The sequence below is a fragment of the Archocentrus centrarchus genome, chromosome 18 (genome assembly GCF_007364275.1).
Source record: "Archocentrus centrarchus isolate MPI-CPG fArcCen1 chromosome 18, fArcCen1, whole genome shotgun sequence".
Taxonomy (NCBI): Eukaryota; Metazoa; Chordata; class Actinopteri; order Cichliformes; family Cichlidae; genus Archocentrus; species Archocentrus centrarchus.
This window is the reverse complement of record NC_044363.1, coordinates 4,039,469-4,060,490: the sequence shown is the minus strand read 5'-3', so window position 1 is coordinate 4,060,490 and position 21,022 is coordinate 4,039,469. Positions and strand designations below refer to the sequence as shown.

The 21,022-nt window shown below is 40.4% G+C and overlaps 1 protein-coding gene across 1 annotated transcript; it reads right to left on the bottom strand.

Moving 5' to 3' along the window:
* Positions 1–5,829: 5,829 nt before the first annotated feature.
* On the bottom strand, positions 5,830–18,555 carry LOC115796776 (protein NLRC3-like). The gene is made up of 11 exons (XM_030753201.1): positions 18,267–18,555; positions 14,498–14,527; positions 13,432–13,539; positions 13,226–13,345; positions 12,801–12,858; positions 11,726–11,942; positions 9,806–11,612; positions 9,512–9,685; positions 9,165–9,329; positions 8,210–8,256; positions 5,830–6,762 (listed from the first exon to the last, which is right to left on the bottom strand). The coding sequence occupies exons 2-11, from the start codon at positions 14,503–14,505 to the stop codon at positions 6,221–6,223; spliced, it is 3,246 nt and encodes a 1,081-aa protein (XP_030609061.1). The 5' UTR covers positions 14,506–14,527; positions 18,267–18,555; the 3' UTR covers positions 5,830–6,220.
* Positions 18,556–21,022: the final 2,467 nt, after the last annotated feature.

Here is a 21,022-nt window from a genome sequence, read left to right as displayed (position 1 = left end):
CACTGCCACTACTCACCTCCTCATTCGAGCTCCTGCAGGGTGTGACCATCTTCTCCAAGCTGGATCTCCGGAACGCTTATCACCTCGTTCGGATTCGGGAAGGAGACGAATGGAAAACTGCCTTCAACACCCACCTCGGCCATTTCGAATATCTTGTGATGCCCTTTGGCTTGACCAACGCTCCAGCGGTGTTCCAGGCCCTTGTGAACGATGTACTCCGGGATTTCATCAACCATTTCGTGTTTGTTTATCTGGATGATATTCTTATTTTCTCATCCTCATTGCAGGAGCACCAGAAACATGTTCGGCAGGTGTTGCAGTGGTTGTTGGCGAATTGGTTGTTCGTGAAGGGGGAGAAGTGTGAGTTTCACGTTGAGACCACCGCTTTTCTGGGATACATCATTGAAAAGGGGCAGATTAAGGCTGACCCGGTCAAGGTACAAGCGGTCCTGGAGTGGCCTGAGCCGTCGGATCGGAAACAACTGCAGTGCTTTCTTGGATTCGCTAATTTCTACTGCCGCTTCATTAAAACTACAGCACCATCACCCATGCTCTAACCTCTCTCACCTCTCCCAAGTTGCCCTTCAAGTGGACCTCCGCTGCGACCGATGCCTTTTCGTTCCTGAAGGGTCGGTTAGCCGCTGCTCCAGTTTTCATCCAACCTGACTTATCCAAACCCTTCATTGTCAAGGTGGATGTGTCCGACGTGGGGGTAGGGGCAGTTCTGTCTCAACAGCGGGCAGTCTCCGACCCTGCGCCTTCTTCTCCTGTCGCCTCTCTCCGGCTGAACAAAATTACGACGTGGGGGACCGGGAGTTGCTAGCCATCAAATTGGCCCTTGAAGAATGGCGTCACTGGTTGGAGAGCGCGATGCATCCATTCTTGGTTTGGACGGATCATGAGAACCTTGCCTATCTACGAGCCACCAAACGTTTGAATCCCCGGCAGGCCAGGTGGGCCTTGTTTTTCACTCGATTCATTTTTTCCATCTCTTACAGGCCCGGATCTAGGAATGTCAAGCCTGACGCCTTGTCCCGTCAATTCTGCCCTTCGGACCATTCCTCCCAGTTCATCTTGCCTCCCTCCTGCGTCGTTGGTGCCATTACCTGGGAGATTGAGTCCGCTATTCGAGCAGCCCTTCAGACTGAACCAGACCCTGGTACGGGACCCCCCAACCGTTTCTATGTGCCCTCCCTAGTTCGGGCCGTGACACTGTCCTTCATTCACAGCATCGAGTGTATAAAAACATCTTTTCTCAAAAAACCATTGATATTTCACATCTTTAATCTACAGGCTAATTTTACCTAAAATTACTAAAGCATATTTTATAGACTTATTATAAAGGTAGAAAGAGCTTCACAGAATGAAGTCCAGTTTTTTATTGAAAGAAGGATTCAGGTAAATATTTTCCTCCAGTTACACTAAAGTCAGCCAGAAGGTGGTGCTATAAGCTGACTGTTCAAAAAACTGCTGAGCTGTCTGTAACCAAATTTCACCAGATCAATGAATCAAGTCACAGGCAAACATTCAGTTTCATCTTCATCAGTTCGTATCCAGTCTGCTTTTATTTTGTAGTTCTTTAACAAAGGGGTGGTTGTGTTCCCGGTGTTCCCAGGCCAACTGAGAGATATAATCTCTCCAGTCTGTCCTGGGTCTGCCCCGGAGCCTCCTCTCGGTAGGACATGCCCAGAACACCTCACCCAGGAAGCATCCTAGTCAGATGCCCAAACCACCACCCACAGGAGGCATCAGTCGGGGTCGGCTGCAGTGTGTGTCGGGCGGTGGAGAAGGACGGAGGCCCTGGTGTACTGATTCTCAGCTATCGAGATTGTCTCTCAGAATAATGCTACATAAAAATTTGCATGTGTTATACAAAGACACCAAGAGGAGGCACGAACAAAACCCTTGGTGCTGTAAGCTGACAGTGCTCACCATTGAACCACTGTGCTTGCCCATAAATGGTCATGGTCAGATACCAGAAACCGGCCTTCAGCTCGGGTACGATGTCTGCATTTGAAGTGCTCAATAACTCTGACTCATCAAACATTAATTCATGACAAGGCCCCAGATGTTTAAAGTCCCCCAAAAAATCAGGGAATTATATGAAGTCAACTCATATTAAGACTCATATCTTTATTAATTTACAGCCTGAAACTATTTCTGAACAATGGAGGATCTTTTAGGGAGGTTCATGTGTCATTTTAGTATTCAGTCTGAAATAAAATAGAGCTCCATTTAACAAATCAACCACACTGGTTATTCTGTTACTGTAACAAGAAGATACATTTCTATACTTGGGAACAACAAACACTGTCATTCAAGCTCCTCTTTGAGTGAATAAGATTAATTTGATCAGTACAGCAGAGGGTTTGTAACCAAAAGTGTCCCATCTTTTACACTGTACAACAAGCAAATGATGTTAGAAGGAAAACCAGCCTGTGGCATCATGTGATTTTACACAGTTATCTCAACAGCAGCCTGTTATCATGCAGTCCAATGTTAACTTTGGTAAATTTGATGTACTGGCCCTTTAAATAGCCCAGATGTTGCCCAATGTAGCTTTGTGTGTTTGACAAAATACCTGCAGTCATGTTTTGTTATGTCTCTGTTTAAAGAGTTCACTTTATGGTAAACATGCTCACAATAATGAGGCCAGTAAAGAGTACTGCAGTTACTCACACTGATGGGAGGAAATGGAAAAAATAAAATAAAATAAAAATATATTTTTAATTTTAGATCACTCTTTAAAAAAAAAAAAAGAGTGTGACCTCACACTCAGCATCTGCTACAAAGAGAACTAGAGACACATGTAGTTGTGTTCACACAGTTGTAGCAGGAGAGAGTCATCCCGCGCTTCAGCGATCGAGTGGTTAAAGGTGATAAACAGCTATCGGCTGAAACAAGAACATTAGTATATATGTATTAGTATGTATTTGATCTAGATAGATCATTTCATTTCATTTGATGATAACAGTGAAATACATAATGAGAGTCTTGGATTTCAGCTGACTGTGTTTGGATATAAACCCACAGAGGTCACACAGAAGACAGCAAGCTGCAGACTGAAACACATTCTTGGTGCATTTTTAGTAAACTTCAAAAGGTTTTTCACTAAAGAGAAATATTTTCTCAAATATTGTTAAATATGTGCAGACTGGCTTTCTGTTTTAAAATGTTGCTGGCAGAAAATAATAAGTACAGGAGTTAGCCACATTAAATTTTCAGGGCTGAAAAACAAATTTAACATGCAAAAGATTAATTATCAAAATGTTTATAAATTTTTATACATAAGATCTTCCATATGCTGTCCAACATGGTCATATGACCTGTGAAAGTTTATCCTAAATGTATTTAGTAAGGTTTTTTCCAGTCAATGATCAGAAAACAGGACAAAAAAAAAAAAAAAAAAAAAAGGAAATCTGAGGAATCAGTGTTTGTTTCTGTGCTGGAGACATTAAACTGGTTCAGTTTTGTTGAAACTCCACCGTATGGACAAAGGTACTGGGCCATGTTCACATCACACCTGCAGGAGCTGCAGTTTTTGTGCTGATGTCAGAGGAGATTTGGAGATGTGCAGCTACTGAGTCAGAAGAAAGCTGGTCTCAGCTCTCAGTGAAAATTTCATGTGTCCTGTACTTAAGAATTTATGACAGCTCAAAAATTATGGAAGAAATAAAGCAATGACTTATTGCTGATAGATTAAATGTACAACAGTGCTTTATTTCTTTCTCACACTTCATTCTCACAAATAAAGTGTTACCATTGACCTGAGAGCCACACTCTGTGAACCCTGGGTGTACAGTATTGGACAAATGTGGAGTTATCAAACATTGCAGTTCCTTATAGTCAGGGGTTAACCTAGGATTCAGCAGGTGAGGGACCCTAAGATGGTTCAGTGTGGTGCAGTGTAAGAAGAAGAGACCAGAGGAGGATGTGTTTTTATGATCTTTTACTGTATTTATTTCCTTTCACATGTTAAAGTATCTTGAGTGAAAGTGAGCTTTGTACTCACTTAAAGTCAGGTAAGAAAGCAGCTCTGTGATCAGTTGGATGAACAAACCCAGTTTCTCTTTTTGTCTCCGGATGAGACTGACAGACGATGTGTCTCCAGACATGAAACGGCCCCTGTGAGGATTCATCACTACAGATTTTGTAGGGCGCTTTATCCCAGTTTACACAGAACTAAGACAACCTTACACAATGTTGCATAGTTGATGAAGAATAATGAAGAAAAAAAAAAAAACTTAAAAAAAAATAAATAAAAGGAAATGATGTGTTTTTGTGGAGGCATCTACTTTCTGTCAAGGGCACGGATGAAGATAGCTCATTATACCCCCACCCCTCCGATAGTACTGATGATGGTTAACCAACTAAACCTGTGAAACATGACAATTAAACTGGGAAACACAGACACAAATAAACTTAACACAGGGAAACTGACACAGAGGATGGAACTAAACTCTAAAGAACCAAGAACTGAGACCAGGCCCAAACTGCAAAATACATCAATACAACATAACCAAAGCTATGACCAGGAGCTGAGGAGAAGCAAACCACGAATCAAATAACAAGTCAACCTGAGAACCACCAGAAAATATTCAAAATAAAAAAAACTAGAAAGTCCATAAACTCAAGACACATGGTCAATGACCCAGGACCACAACAAAAAAACATGCATGACTCACAACACAGTGACACCTTTAACAGCTGCCGGTACCTAAATAGCTAAACAAACATTAAGTTTTCTCTCTTTTTGGAACAGGAGTTTCCCTCTTCAGGCTTGATGAAAACACTTTGTGGAATAAGGCCCAGCTAGTCTGTAAATTAGTCTACAGTGTTTACAGCAAACAGTCTCAGCTGTTTTAGGGTAAATACTCATAATGGGCAGCGTCCATAACATGTATCCTGTTGTTTGGACGAGGACGGTGTATTCCTGTTTAAAGTACAAGACAGTCAGCTGCAGCGTGAATGAAGAGGAAACAGTATCAGTCTCTCTTTAATCTGATATTAATACTGTGTTTCTAATGTGGAGTGGTGGCTGCAAGGCTTGTTTATACTGAGTGTGTTACTATTATACATTTTCCACTTCCTGTCTTTATATATTGCTTTGATATCTTGTGGTCAGTTATTTATTGAGTTATATGAATGTTTAAAATTCAGCTAATGTGAAGCTGATTCAGTACTAATTACCATTATTACAGCTATTCATTAAATATCTTTAAAATAGCTTAAATTATAAAAAATAAATAATAAAATAATTTATCTGTATAAAATTTTAGTCACAAAACACACTGATCCATGATCAGTTTGTACAGTGGTCAAAGCCATGCTGTAATCACTCACGCTGATGGGAAACTGTACCCAGTAATTTTAAGAGTCTAAAATGGAACTGAATGTATTTAAGGTGAGTTTTTAAATGCAGCTGCAGGCTGTGCTTTAAACAGTTCATGCTGAAATCTGGCCGTAGATTGAAATCAAATGCAGTTTTTTTTGTTTGTTTTTTTTTTAGTTAAACATGAAACTTTTGCTTAGCTCTGAGTAGTAACAGTAAAATATCTCTGCTATGGCGATCATGTGATGCTGAGATTAGATAAGAATATATACAGTTAAACTGGGGAATAGTAAAACAGGGTGTTTATCCAGTAATGGCAGAAATTATAAAATTCTTCTCTCTGGAGCTTGAAAAAAGGCGACTGGACTTCTTTTGCTCAATTTGGACATTTACGGGTGAAGTCTCTTAGGGGTGTACTCACTTTTGTGGCCGCTGGTTTAGACATTAATGGCTGTATATTGAGTTATTTTGAGGGAAGAATAAATTTACACTGTTATATAAGCTGCACACAGACTACTTTTCATTCAAGTGTCATTTTGTCAGTGTTGTCCCATTAAAAAATATACATAAATATCTGCAGACATGTGAGGGGTGTACTCACTTTTGTGATACACTATATATGAATAAGTCTTAGTGTCTTTCAGAAAATATGAAATGACTATTTTACATTGTTCTCCTGTACAAAAAGAAAAAAAAATTTGTAGAATGGTTTTCAGCAAGAAATGTTGGAAGAAAAAAAAAAGCAAGCCTGAGGAAGAATAACTGCTGCAGCCTGAGGGTGAATACACAGAATAATATTGAATAAATTGTATTGTGGTTATTTTGCTTGGAGATTATGAAATAATTAATTTTTTGACCAAAGTGAGACACTTTCTCTGCACAGAAAGTTCATGGTTGAGCACACAGACAGATGCTGGAGTTAGGTGGCTTCGCTCTAAATCCAGCATATACTGGTTCTGTGAATGTGGTGATGAAAGTGTGCAGGTGGACCAGTGTGTCTGAGGGAATGCTGTAGAAGGACACAGTCCCTGCAGGACAGTCCACATACACTGCTACTTTGTGACAGACAGGAGAGCAGCGCAGAGGGATGGCTCTTGATCTGTAATTGTGAGTAGCAAAGTAACCGAGGTTCTCACTGCAGTAAAGATCCCAAGACTCATAGGTTTTTCCAAACCTGCTGTCATCACCGTCTCCTTTCCGTCTGATTCCTCCATAAGCTACTGCAATATGAACCTCTCCGCTCCACTCAACCTCCCAGTAACCGCGACCAGTCAGACTGTTAGTGCACAGCACCTGAGGCCAGTGATCAAATCTGTCTGGATGATCCGGATACGACTGGTTCTCTTTCATGTACATCACCTTCTTGTTGTTGTTCAACAGTTTCAGGTTTGTGTGTGCTGTGTTTGGCTCCAGAGTCAGATCACAGAAATCTAATGAAGACAATGATAAAGGACAAAATATGTACATTAAATACTTTCAAATCTAGCAACCCAATAGCTAAATAATAGTTAGCTAATATAAAACAGTAAAAATGGTCCATATATATTGTGGTCTGTAGTTTATTGTTTTTGCAACAAACATTAATGAAACTAATTAGCAGGTGCTGTTACAGCAAGCTAACTATAGCTTTCTTGATAACATGATTGCTAAATTGTATCTGAGCAGAAAGTACTAGCTTGCTACCGGGTCAGTTTTTTATATTAATTCATGAAGAGCAGGAGTCAGCATACAAAAACTGTGTTATGTTTTCAGTCTGTATTACAGTCAAAAAGGGCTTTTCAGTCATGGAAATCCATTCCTGGAACTGGGTAATGTACTCAAATTCATGAGAAAGAAAGTAAGCAGTTAGGGGAACAACAGCACTGCTGGATACAATGTGGAAACATGAATGCCAGTCACTCACATGTTTTTTGGTCATGTACAAGACTACAATGTCACGGTCCTGGGCTGGTGGCCCAGTGTTTTGAGTTCCTTTTTGTTTAGTTCTGTTTTGTTGTAATTTTGGGTTGTGTTCTTATAGTTTAGTGTTCTCAGTTTGTTGTGCCTTTGTGCAATGTCTGCTCCCCTTTGTCATGTTTTCTGTTAGGTCTGTGTGTGTTGTGTTAGTCACTTCCTGTTTTATTTTGGTAAGTCTCATGCTACTTGTGTGTTGTGTTCAGTTTGCTTCCCCTGTGTTATTAGGTTCATTTGTTTCACCTGTTGTTCCCCGATTCCTTGTGTGTATTTAAGCCCTCAGTTTTCCTCTGTTCTTTGTTCGCGTCCTCGTCATTTTATACGTCCAGGTGGATGTGTCTGTGTGCTTTAAGTTTTGTATTTCGAGTTTGAGTTTCAAGTTTTGGGATTTTTCGGGTTTTTGTGTAGCTGGCTCCTGACCAGCCATATTTCGAATTTAAATAAAGGTTGAGTACAAATTCAGCTCTCGCCTTCTGTCCTGCTCTGAGGTCCTTCCTGCCTTGTTAGCTGCAGCAACCGTGACATACAACCATTTTTAGACAGAATTCTGAGGGCTTTGGAGGATATATTTGACTTCAAAACTGTTAAGCATGCGAGAATAATGTTCCTAGGTTTGATACCTGATGCCATATCTCAGACTGAAGATGCCTATCTTTTCAAAATTACTTGCATGCAAAAAGGCAGTTACAAGAAACTGGCTGAAGTGCGACCCTCCAAGTTTCATCCAGTAGCTAATTATTAAAAAATTGCATGAAATAAGAATTCTAATAATATAAAAATACGAAAGAAATTAAATAAAATAAGTATCCAAAAAAAAAAAAAAAACAAAGTCTGGAAAAAGTACAAGTAATAGTGTAGAAGAATATGTATACAACACAGCACAGCAGGGTTTAAATGCAGTTACTAAATTAAGAACACACTCACATTTCCTTAGACCTGTTTTCTGCCATTTGTCTCCACGAGGCTCCATCCTAAAAAAAGCACATTTTTTTTTCAGTATGCAAACATGGACTTTTATATTCTTTGACCCACCTTCTGTTAGAGAAACAAGCCTGTGTTTTTGCTTGGTCTAATACAGTCATGTGTTAAAGAGTGGCTCTGTGGTTTAGTGTTTAATGCTGTCACCAAATATATGAAAGGTCCCTGATTTGTGATTGGGATGAAAAACAAATTCCTGGAATAATTGGATCAGGAAGGCCATCTGGTGTCAAATCAGAATGCAAATTCATCTTCTGTCCTGATTCCTTATTAATAAGGGAGCGCCTGAAGAAAAGCTGCCCACTGTAAAAGGAAGTAAACCATCTTTAATTTCTATTTAATTTCTACATATCAGGACAAAATTCCCAGTCAAAATCCAGACCTCAACCTGACTGAAATACTGTAGCAAGAACTTAAGAGAGCTGCACATAAACACATGAACAATCCTCAATAAGCTGAAGCAATGTTGGAAAGAGTGGGACAAAGTTCCTCCACAATGATATCACAGACTGATGAAAAAAAGATTACTGCTGCTAAAGGTGGCTCTACAAACTATTGAATCATGAAGTGTTATTAGTTTCTCACACAGCTTCTTAGGCTTCGATTTTATTAAATAATGAGATGGAACAATATAATATGTTATGTGTTGTTCGTCTGAGGTGATGTTTTAATAATTTAAACAGACCTCAGAGGGTTAATGTGAAAATGGGTTACTGACAAAAAATGTTAGGCATGATTTTGCAGTTTTTATTCACAGTCGCAACTGTGATTTATTATGAGTTTTTTACACTGGCCACAGGGACACTGGTTATAACAAACCCTGAAACAGAAGTAGGGAAAAGTTTATCCACACCACGCTGTGCAAAATTTAAAAATCCAGCTTTACCTCCAGTTTTCCTACCTGAGAGTGTCCAGTTTCCACTCTGGTTGAACAGAGAGCATCTTCACTCCGGAGTCTCCTGGGTGATTGTACCTCAGGTCCAGCTCTTTCAGATGGGAGGGGTTGGAGCTCAGAGCTGAGCCCAGAGACTCACAGCCTCTTTCTGTGATCAGACAGCCCGACAACCTGCACACACAAAACAACACACATGCCACAACAATAGAAAGAACTACTGAAAGAGTACTCTACAGCACTGCTCAAAGCTTACACGGAATAGAACCAGCATCTTCTCATGAAATGTGTGTATTTTACTGTGAAATAATCACAGTTGAAGTAGAAAAACAAAATTTTTGTAACAGTAAGCTGACCTGAGGGTTTCCAGTTTACAGTGGGGACTCCCAAGTCCAGCACAGAGTAGCGTCACCCCAGAGTCCTGCAGGTCATTGTTACTCATGTCCAGCTCTCTCAGTTCAGAGGACTGGGAGCTGAGAACTGAACAGAGGGCTTCACAGCTTCTCTTTGTGAGGTTACAGCCACTCAACCTGGAAAATTATGAATCAGAAAATAATAATAATGTGCTAGTTATGTGTTACAATATGTGATCTTTCAAAACCCTTGAAATAAGTAATATCTTATCAGGACCAAACTAGTTGCACACTTACAGAACTTTCTTGGAGGCTTTGATCACTGGCAGCAGCTTCAGCAGAGCCTCCTCTGAAGCTGAATATTTCTTCAGGTCAAACACATCCAGATCTTCTTCTGATGACAGTAAGATGAAGACCAGAGCTGACCACTGAGCAGGAGAGAGATTAACTATAGAGAGATTCCCTAAAGACTGGCTTTCTGAATGCAGATGACACTGGATCTCCTTCACAACAGAATGATCTCTCAGCTCATTTAGACAGTGGAACAGATTGATGCTTTTCTCTGGAGACAGATTTTCACTGATCTTGTTCTTAATGTACTGGACTATTTCCTGATTCATCTCTGAGCTGCTTCCTGTCTGTGTCAGCAGGCCTCGTAAGAGACTTTGATTGGTCTGCAGTGAAAGACCCAGGAGGAACCGGAGGAACAAGTCCAGGTGTCCATTTGGACTCTCTAAGGCCTTGTCCACAGCACTCTGGTAGAAGTGTCTCACTGAAGGCTCTTCAGTCGGCACTGATGCTGTTTGTTCTTCTTCCAGCAGGTTGACACCAGAGTTGGTGAATGTCAGATGGACATGAAGAGCAGCCAGAAACTCCTGAACACTCAGATGGATGAAGCAGAACACCTTCTCCTGGTAGAGCCCTCTCTCTTCTTTAAAGATCTGTGTGAACACTCCTGAGTACACTGAGGCCTCTCTGATATTGATGCCACACTCTGTCAGCTCTGATTCATAGAAGATCAGTTTTCCCTTCTGCAGCTGCTCAAAAGCCAGTTTCCCCAGAGCCTCAATCATCTTCTTGCTCTCTGGACTCCAGTGTGGATCTGACTCAGCTCCTCCATCATATTTTATGTTCCTCATTTTCGTATGAACGACCAGGAAGTGGATGTACATCTCAGTCAGGGTCTGAGGCAGCTCTCCTACTTCACTGGTTTTTAATAAGTTCTCTGTAACTGTAGCAGTGATCCAGCAGAAGACTGGGATGTGGCACATGATGTGGAGGCTTCGTGCTGACCTGATTAGAGAAATTATTTTGTTGGCCTTTTCCTCATCTCTGAGTTTCTTCCTGAAGTATTCCTCCTTCTTTGGGTCAGTGAACCCTCTGACCTCTGTGACCATATTTACACACTCAGCAGGGATCTGATTGGCTGCTGCAGGTCGTGTGGTTATCCAGACGTGAGCAGAAGGAAGCAGATTCCCCCTGATGAGGTTTATCAGCAGAACATCCACTGATGAGGACTCTGTGACATCAGTCAGGATCTCAGTGTTGTGGAAGTCCAGAGGAAGTCGACACTCATCCAGACCATCAAAGATGAACACAACCTTGAGGCTGTCAAAGCTGTAGAGTCCTCCATGTTTAGTTTCAGTAAAGAAATGATGAACAAGTCCCACCAAACTGAACTTTTCATCCTTCAGCAGATTCAGCTCTCTGAAAGTGAATGGAAACATGAACTGGATGTCCTGGTTGGTTTTATCTTCAGCCCAGTCCAGAGTGAACTTCTGTGTTAGGAATGTTTTCCCGATGCCAGCGACTCCCTTTGTCAGCACTGTTCTGATTGGTTTATCTCTCCCCTCTGTGGCTTTAAAGATGTCTTCACATCTGATTGCTTTTTCTGGTCTGTTTGGTTTCCTGGAAATCTTTTCAATCTGTCTGACCTCATGTTCATCATTGACCTCTGCGGTTCCTCCCTCTGTGATGTAGAGCTCTGTGTAGATCTCATTCAGAATGACTGAGTTTCCTGGTTTAGCGATCCCCTCAAACACACACTGGAACTTCTTCTTCAGGTTAGATTTGAGTTTGTGCCTACAACCTGAGTCAGGGTTTTCTAAAAGGAAACCACAAGAAATAAAAGTATAGTTTAATGTTTGTGAAAGTATTATTTAAATAGGACACATGTCAATTCTGCTCCCATAAAGACTGCAAAAGAAATCCTCTTACTGCTCTGCAGACGGTCAGCCAGCGTTTCCTGCTTCATTCTTCTCAGGAAATTAACTGTGATTTTCAGAAATGCCTCTGCATTGATCCTCTGTGCCTCATCTTCACCCTCCAACACCTCCTCATCCTCTTCATGACTCTCTGAGGATTCTGGATTCAAATAATTCAGCGTCTTTTTTAGCTCATTTTTAACAAAGGTGACAATGCTGTCCTCCAGCCGCTGAAACAGAATGAACAACAAATCAAATCTCTATGATAAATTATATGAAAAACAAAGAATCAGTTGTTTAAATATGAGCTCTCTGCAGATGTGTTTAGTTATTCAGGAGAGGAAACAAGCCTGCACATGAGCTCCTGTGCAGCGTTAGTGTTACCATGTAAGACTTTGGCTTTATTTATTTTATTTAGAATGTGATTCTAATGAAATATGTTTACTTCTATCTACTTTATGATTGCTTATAGATAAATGCTGAATAGTGCTAACCTCTACAATAGACAATGTGTCAAATTCACTATAGACATAACTGATGAATCACAAAAGATTCCATTGAAAACAATATTACAGGTTCATTATTGTTATAAGGCAGGACACAGTCATATTCTAACTCAGCAGAATTAGCAACAATTATAAAGAAAGAAATATAATTTTTAAATGATGTGTCAAAGTGATTAAGAACATCATTAAAAATGAGTGAAATATCTGTGGTGTTATGACGTGTGAGTGCCATATTTAAATTACAGTTAATAAATTACATTTAATATTTAGATATGATTCAGCAAAGTGAGCCAAGGGTTTTTTTTTTCTTTTGTTCATGCAGACACAGCATCAGGAAATGGAACAACCAACCGAGAATGTTGCTGCTACACCGTACACTGTGATTTTTAGTTGTTGTTTTCTTTAATGAATCTTGCAATAAAAACTATAATATTAAATTATTTATTTGGTCTGACTTGCAGACATCAGACTATTAAAAGTTGCAGTGACCCTGTCAGAGTAGAAGAGGTTAAAAAAATAATAAAAAAATTTTTAAAAAAGCTGGATCTATTAATTTAAACTGATTGTTTCACTTGTACAGACCTGAAATACTGGACCCAGGTCAGTTTCACCTTCCAAATCTGAGTCCGGCTGAACAGCTCTGTGGAGACAACATGAAGAGTCAAAACTTAGATTTTGTGTGTGTGTGTGTGTGTGTGTGTGTGTGTAATGATTGTGTTCTGATGTTCTTAAAATGAACCTATTTCTGCTCATTTCCAGCTTCGTCTATACTAAATCTTGGACTTTTCTTGAGTGACAGTTCAGAATAATCCTTCTTTATCTCATGGTGCAGGTTTATCACTGTTTCTCATGGAGCAGGAAAAGTCAGGAAAATATTTATTTATTTATGTGCACACTTCTGCTATAACAGCTGCTAGAAATCATTTTATCTTACTTCTCAACAATGGAGCTCTTATTGACGGCCGTGCACTGCACAGCTGTAATGTACACAATTAATTACATCTTACTTCTCAACAGCCGAGGATTTTACTCTTTTAACTTTAGTGGGATCGTTCTTGGAACTCCTCCGCTTCCTCTTCCTCTTATACGTAGAGCTGAGTCCTGGTTCAGGTTCAGGGTCATCTGATCTGGGGAGTGTAAAACATTGTCAGGTAAGATTTTCCATTTTTACACTTTTGCTACAACAGCTTCTAGACAAATAGCTTTATCTTACTTTTCAATAGCAGGAGATTTTCCTCCTTTGAAGACAATGATGGCATCCTTTGACTTCCGAGACACAAGGCTGTGTTCAGGTTCAGAGAAGTCTGGTTTATGATGTTTCCTGATAGAAAGAAAAATTAACTTTTCATTTTGAACTAATGGACAAGCTATTTATAAAAAGCTTATACACTCTATAGAAATAAGTCAAAGAATTCTGCAGGCCTGTAGAGACTGAAGCTCATCACAGAAAATGATTCCCACTTTATTCTGTCAACTTTCTAGTTATTATACTTTGAGCTTGAAACACTATTAAATATCTGAGACAGTCACACAGCAGGATCCACAAGCATGTCTCCACACAGATATCACATATGATTCACATAAATGGTAACCTTCATCATCATTTAATGAGGTATTGCCCAAATTTTGTTTCCTACACAGCGTGTATTCATATACAGCATGTATTCTTCATTTGAAATGTATCTGTGTAAATATATTAACTTAAAAAGCGAAATAAAAGGAAGAGAGTCGATTCACATTATAAGAAAGAATCATTCCTTTTTTACTGAAAGAAATAAAAGTTACTAAATCTGTTCAAATGACTACAAGATAAACTAAACACACTCACTGACTGCAGCTGTTGGTATTTACTGTGCACAGGATAGATCAGTTATTACCGTACTGCAAACAGTCTGTGTGCAGGGATGGATGCTGCCTGAACCTAATATCTCCCATGAAGTCTGCATGAGTCACACTACTATCCTCATTACAGAGTCGGTGCAGTGCTGTTTTTGTTGAGTGCAGTAATGTTTGCTGTGAGCATGAAGCTTGTCTAAGTCATTCAATAGTTAAATGAAGGCAGTTTGTTTGTTGTGCTCAGTGCACTGATGCTACAGGTCTATATGAAGGTTTTCTGTGTAAAAAATGACTTGAGCATGAGATTTATTATGGTCCTGTGGGACTTCACAAAAACTATAAAAATTAATCTGTCCAAATCAATCACAGAAATAATGAAAAACAGGTTTTAGGAAGAATTAATTATTGCACAATAATGTAATGTGAGGCATTGAGTGTGATACCTTTCCATGTTGGTCACAAGCTGCAGTCACCTGATCAAAGAGAAAAAAATGTTTTAGTCCGTTTATTTACATTTAGGCAGTGGGTTAATATAGACCAGTGCTTCTCAATTATTTTCTGTTACGCCCCCCCTAGCAAGAAGAAAACTATTCGCGCCCCCCACTCCCCACCGTGACTATCCATCTCTGCATAACATTTTATCCTTATTAACATTAAAGAAAAGAAAAAAGAAAGACATATGGTCAAACTTACAAAGAATAACTTTATTAAATCGTGTTTTAAGTCTGCAACAGAAAAGATTTTGTGCATCATTGCCTGAAATTAAAAATAAATAAATCCTTGTTTAAACTGTAAACATGTTTGACCAACTAATTGCACAATTGCAAAATTAAATCAAATCAATAAATAATATTTAATAATTATAATAACTAATAAACTACAAAAACTAAAAAAATAATAACTAATTTATATTAGTTATTATTTATATTGGGGGTGGCTGTAGCTCAGTAGGTAGAGCAGGTCACCTACTGATCGGAAGGTCAGTGGTTCGATTCCTGGCTACTCCGGGCTACATGCCAATGTATCCTTGGGCAAGATACTTAACCCCAAGTTGCTCTCCGACCGTCCCGTCGGAGTATGAATGTGTGTGAATGTTAGCTAATTAAAAGCACTTAGCTTAGTAAACATGGAAGTGCTTGTATGAATGGGAGTGCATGGGTGAATGTAAAACGTGTTGTATAAGCGCTTTGAGTGCTCAGACTGAGTAGAAAAGCGCTATATAAGAACTAGTCCATATTCAGTTCAGCAACATTAACTCAGGAGCACAATATATAAAACACTTGAACCTACAAAACAAAAATTAATTAAACAATTTGTGCTCATTTTTTCTTTCTTTTTTTGATCAAAATGAGGAGGAAGTCAGGTTTAATGGTTACAATGAGCACGTTTTGCAGTGCACAGCTTTTCGAAGCGAGGTTCGAAGCATGATAGTGCAACTCTCAGCTCCTGCTCAATGTTTAGCTGGGACCTGTACTTGGTCTTCAGTGCAGCAACAGCAGAGAAGCCAATCTCACAAAGGTAAAATGTTGAAAAAGGAAGCAGAATGCTTATAGCTTTCTCCCCTAAGAGTGGATACTGCCTCTCTACACTCAGCCAGAATGCACTGAGTGTCTGTGATGTGAACCTCAGTCTCAATGTGGAGTCAGACGTCATGTCAATGAACTGCTCCTCTTCTGCAGAGCTGAAACCAGTTGGAGCTGGTGCACTGAAAGGGTCTCTCACCCAGTCATACTGGGAACTGTTTTCAGGGAAGTACTTTTTAAAGAATCCAATCAGTGAAGAAATATGCTGCTTAATGTGTGGAATCACTGAGATAGCATCATAGTCATTAGTGTCCACAAATTCATGCAGGTTCTCAAATGAATCGGTGTTTCCTTCATCAAGTTGCCTGCCCCACATTGCAAGCTTTCGGGTGAAAGAGCTAATCTTGTCTGTGACCTGAGGGAGGTGTTTATCTTTCCCTTGAAGCTGTAGATTCAGTTCATTTAGCTTTCCAAATATGTCACTCAGGTAGGCCAGTTTTCCCAGGAAGTTCTCATCACAAAATTTTTCTGCCACTTCATACTTGTGCTCCTGCTCAAAAAACACTCTTATTTGCTCTCTGAGCTCAAAAACTCGGGACAAGACTTTTCCTCGTGACAACCACCTTGCTTCACTGTGATAGAGCACAGCTTGATGTTCAGCTCCCATCTCCTCACAGATGGCAGAGAAGACTCTTGTTTTTAGTGGTCTAGTCTTTATAAAATTGACTACACCTATGATATCAGTCATAACCTCACTTAATTCAGGGGAAAGTTGCCTGGATGCAAGTGCTTCTCTGTGTATAATACAGTGTGTCCACTCAGCATGAGGTGAGGCTGTCTTGATGAGTGCCCTAAGTCCTTTTCTCTTCCCTGCCATGGTTTGTGCACCATCACTGCAAACACCAATGCAGTTCTCCCACTTTAGCCCATTCTCAGTCAAAAAGGAGTCCAGAATTTTGAATAGCTCTTCAGCTGTGGCTCTGTCTCTGACATATTTACAAAAAAGTAGATCCTCACACAGGGAGTTTGACAATTCAAAACGTACATAAGCAATAAACAGACAGTCTTTGTTGCTGTCAGTTGCTTCATCAAATTGTAAGGCAAAACGTTTGTCTTTGAGTTTATCTACCAGCTGTTCATGAAGATCGTTAGCAATGTCATCTATAGGTCTGGCGACAGTGTCATTGGACAGAGGGATAGTTTTTAGTTTTGCTGCACTGGCGTCGTCCAGCATGACAGAGACCATGTCTAAGGCTGCAGGCAGTATCAGCTCCTCTGCTATGGTGTGGGGCTTTTTGCACTGCGCAATTTGGTACGCCACCTTATATGATGCTAACAGCGCTCGATGGTTTACTGAAGTAGCCTTCACAAAGCGGGATGACTGTTGGCAATATTCAGCACGTTTTCGCTGAAAAAACTCTAGCGGCTTACCGGCGTGATTGGAGTGTAACGTATTTAAGTGACGCGCTAATTTATTTGGCTTCATGCTGTCCGCTGCGAACATTTTTAGACACAGCAAACACACCGGTCTTTCCTCTTCTCCAACTGTAGTGACAGTGAAGCCAAGCGCTAAATACGCTTCGTCGTATTTCCTCGTCTTAGCTTTCGGGTGACTTTCTTTTGTCTCATTATCTTTGTCTCTCTCCGCTTTTCTTTTCATCCCTGTTAAAAACTTTTTCATGTTGGGGGTTGTTATGTTGAATAACGGAGGCTATAGACAGAACGCAGTCGGAGCTTTCTGTTGACTCAACACTGCTAACCAAGGCAAACCTGTTGTAACAATGACAGCGCCACTGCCGCCTACTGTAGTGGATGCGCAATTACACTTTATACTAGTACGGCCCAAAAAAAAAAGCCTGTTCCCCAGGGTCACACGCGCCCCCCCAGGTATCGCACCGCGCCCCCCTAAGGGGGCGCGCCCCACTATTTGAGAACCACTGCTCTGAGCTGAGATGGTCTGAGGCCAAGTGGAAGACTGTCCTCTGATCTGACAATTGAGATATGAAGTTATTTTAGGAAAACACTTATCACACTATGAAATAGGGAAGTAACATAAGAGGCTCCGCTCTGTTGTGTGATTTAAAAAGGGTTTAAAATGGGTTTTGAATAAGAAAACCAAAAGTATTGAATTCCAACTTGTTGTCCATCCGTGCTTCTGTTTATCTGCCGCAGCTGCGATTTCTTATCTGACCGTTTGTTTTTGTCCGCGGCACGCGCAACAAGGCGTTCACGTCTAAAGCAACGGAATAGAAAATGGTGGCGAGATTATATTTAGTTTCACTTTCACTACTTTTCACTGCGCAGATATAAGTAGGATATGTTATGCTGTTCTTATCCCAATTAATCCAAGTAATTATGGAAAAAGAGGAATACTCACCCTTTACTAGTTAGTAAAAATGTGCGGCATATGGAAATTGCGTCTGTTTCGATAAACTCGCTACACAGACGCGTCATCAGGTAATTTGGCTACAAAAAATGTAAAACTTTCATGTAAAACTGCATGAATGTAATCGGTGCGTTAATGAAAGCTGTTTACTGCTTGAAGAAAAGAAAACAGATTCAAGTTTTACGATATTTTCCGTCAAAATTTCAGGATACAAAACAAACAAACAAAAAAAAAAAAACTAGGACACATTAAAACGGACGAAATGTGGCGATAAAATGAACTTTTAGACTGCAACAACTTTACCTCCAGTTAACGGTGCAGAATAATTGGAGTTCCAATATTAGACGGTGTTGTGCCAAACAGCGCTCGGCTTGCAGGAACTTAAAGCCCAGCTTGCGCACTTCCACAGCTGCTGATTTTGGTGTCGTGCTAAAAAGTGTTCGGCTAAGAAGCTCGGAGTTTGAGCAAAATAAAGACAAACTCTGCTTCTGCTTTCACATTTTCGGCACTTGTGTCCAAGTTAAAAGTCCCGGTAATTCCAGTAAGTTTCGAAACAAACAAACAAATAAATGGCGTCGCTTCTTCTTCTTGTTCTTTTTTTTTGCTTTTGGCGTCGCTTCTTCTCCGCTCAAGCTCGTTACGCATCACGTCATGACGCCGTTTTTTTCTTCTTTCCTTATGAAAGACTGAACACAACTCCAGCAAATGGCCGATGAGGTTTCAGAGATAATAAAGTGCAGCTTAAAGTGTTGGGTTTTTAAACATTTGTTTTGAGCATTTGAGCGTTTTCACAATTGAAGCGATCATGACCCAAGTCAGTGGCGAAAAAAGTAGGTATGCAATGCGGAGGGGCGCCGCACAAAGGGGCGGTCAAAGCGCTGCGGGGAAATTATTTCTCTAGTCGGCATTTTCTGTATTTAACAGCTGTGCATATGATATGATCAGCAATAGAGGCACGGCGCTGATTAGGCGCCACTGTGCTTCTTCACCCTACACACACGCACGCGCGCGCACACACACACTAAAGGCGCTCCAGCAGCTTCAGAGGTACATCTCAGAAAGCATATAGCCGCTCCTCTGCTCAAAGTTGACAGTTGCCGTCATTTCAGGACTCAGAACCGCCGTGGCTGCTGATTGGTCGACAAAAGTGACACGAAGGTAATTTCAGATTATAAGAGCAATGAAGCATCGTAAACTGGTACAGACAGGCTCCACTATAGTTTTATTTCCATCGGTTCACTCCTGTCCTGTTATAATAAAGGGAGGTGGCATTGGAAACACTAAGTGTTGTGCCTTTAATTCAATTTTTTATTCCTGCTTCTACGGTTACTCCGTGTGCATACACACTGTACAGTATTCTTAAATTTGAAATAGATAACTATCTTTGGGTATAATTCTATTATTTTCTCTGAGGTCGGTGTTACAGGCTAATATACAGACTGATTGCAATGTTTGCTTTCAGCATTTGTCTGCTTTCCTTCTCTCACTCTACCTTTAATAGCTATATGAGCTTTGTGGTCGATTGCCTACTTTTTATTATTAGTTTCTTTTTTTTTCTAATCACTCTGTACCAAACACAGTTTCTTTGCCTATAGGCTCCTCCTGTCATTCCCTTCCTTCCTTTATATTAATTTTCAAATTAATATCCATATAATGCCAGTGCTGACAGGTGGGGAGGGGCAGTTTAAAAAGGAGAGAGGGGAGAAGATAAAGGGAGGAAGAAGGAGGAAAACAAAAAGGAAAGGGACAGAAAGAGAAAGCGATGGTAGGACAAACGATAAAACTAAAGGAGAAAGCACAATTAAAACGCAAAGGGACAACTGCTGCATCTGAAACAAAGTGAAAGTTGCATTTTGCTTCCTCTGACTCGCTCATTGCAGGACCTCCAGCAGGTTTTTGCTTGAGAAACCTGAAGCCTGTGTGCGGCTCGACCGCAGGATTTACTCGGAGTTGTTTTTACGTTCCTCGTGAGCGCTTTGTGCCATCTAGCGGCATCTCTGAGTATTGCACTGGTATGATAGTACAATCAAACAGGCACTGAATTACCGAATACAACAAAATAAAACAAAATACTGGTGTCAACATTGTTTATTTATCATTTACAGAATGAACTGTATTCACTTTCAAATCCAGGTTTATGCCTTTGCACATTTTTAAAGCTTAACATGAACAGCAGGTCATGTGATGAAATGGCAACAGTTTTTTAATTCATGAGATATATACACAAGTGTTACGTCCCGCAGGCCTAGGAGACAAGGGAGCAACATACGATCAGGACATGAACCAAAAAGAACAGAACCATTTTTAAAATAAATAATGTTTATTTGAAAGAAATAACAAAAAAATGAGCCACAACATAAAACAATCCCCAAACGGGAGACGCCACCTATCCTGTCAGGAGAAAAAAGAAACACACCAAACACAGCCAAACAATCCTCCGGAACCTCGGATCACATCTGTGGTCAGCCCACAGACAAACCACTCTCCACCACAGGAGTAACACTACAGCTGCTCGAGCCACCAAAAACGCAGACTGCTTCACCACCACTTTCTTCTCTCTCCCCGGCACCGCCTCCTATCCCGCCTTCTTATATCCTGTGGCCCTGATTAGGAGGAGACGCCCCTGCTGTAGCGAGAGAGAGAGAGACAGAGAGAGAGAGAGAGAGAGAGAGAGAGACCACAGAGCGATCCCACCCACACAGCATAATAATGACAATACGGCACGCAGCCGTAACACAAATAAAACACATTTCACTTTTATAAATACAACAGAGGACATAAAAATATGACTACACTGTAGCACAGTTTCAGTTTAACAGTACAGCCATTAAAGCTGTAACAGTTCTCTAAAATGTGTAAATAAATGTGAAAAAGCTCTCTGGCCTGCAGACAGCTGGAGGCCTTCGACTGTAAGGAAGGATTTCATTGATCAGCAGTTCTCATCACACTGTGACACAGACTGAAGGAGCATTTCTCTTCTCTCCTGTTCCAGCTGTCACTCAAATACAGCTGCTGTCAGGAATGCAACAGACACCTCATGGAGTAATTCCTCCCTATTG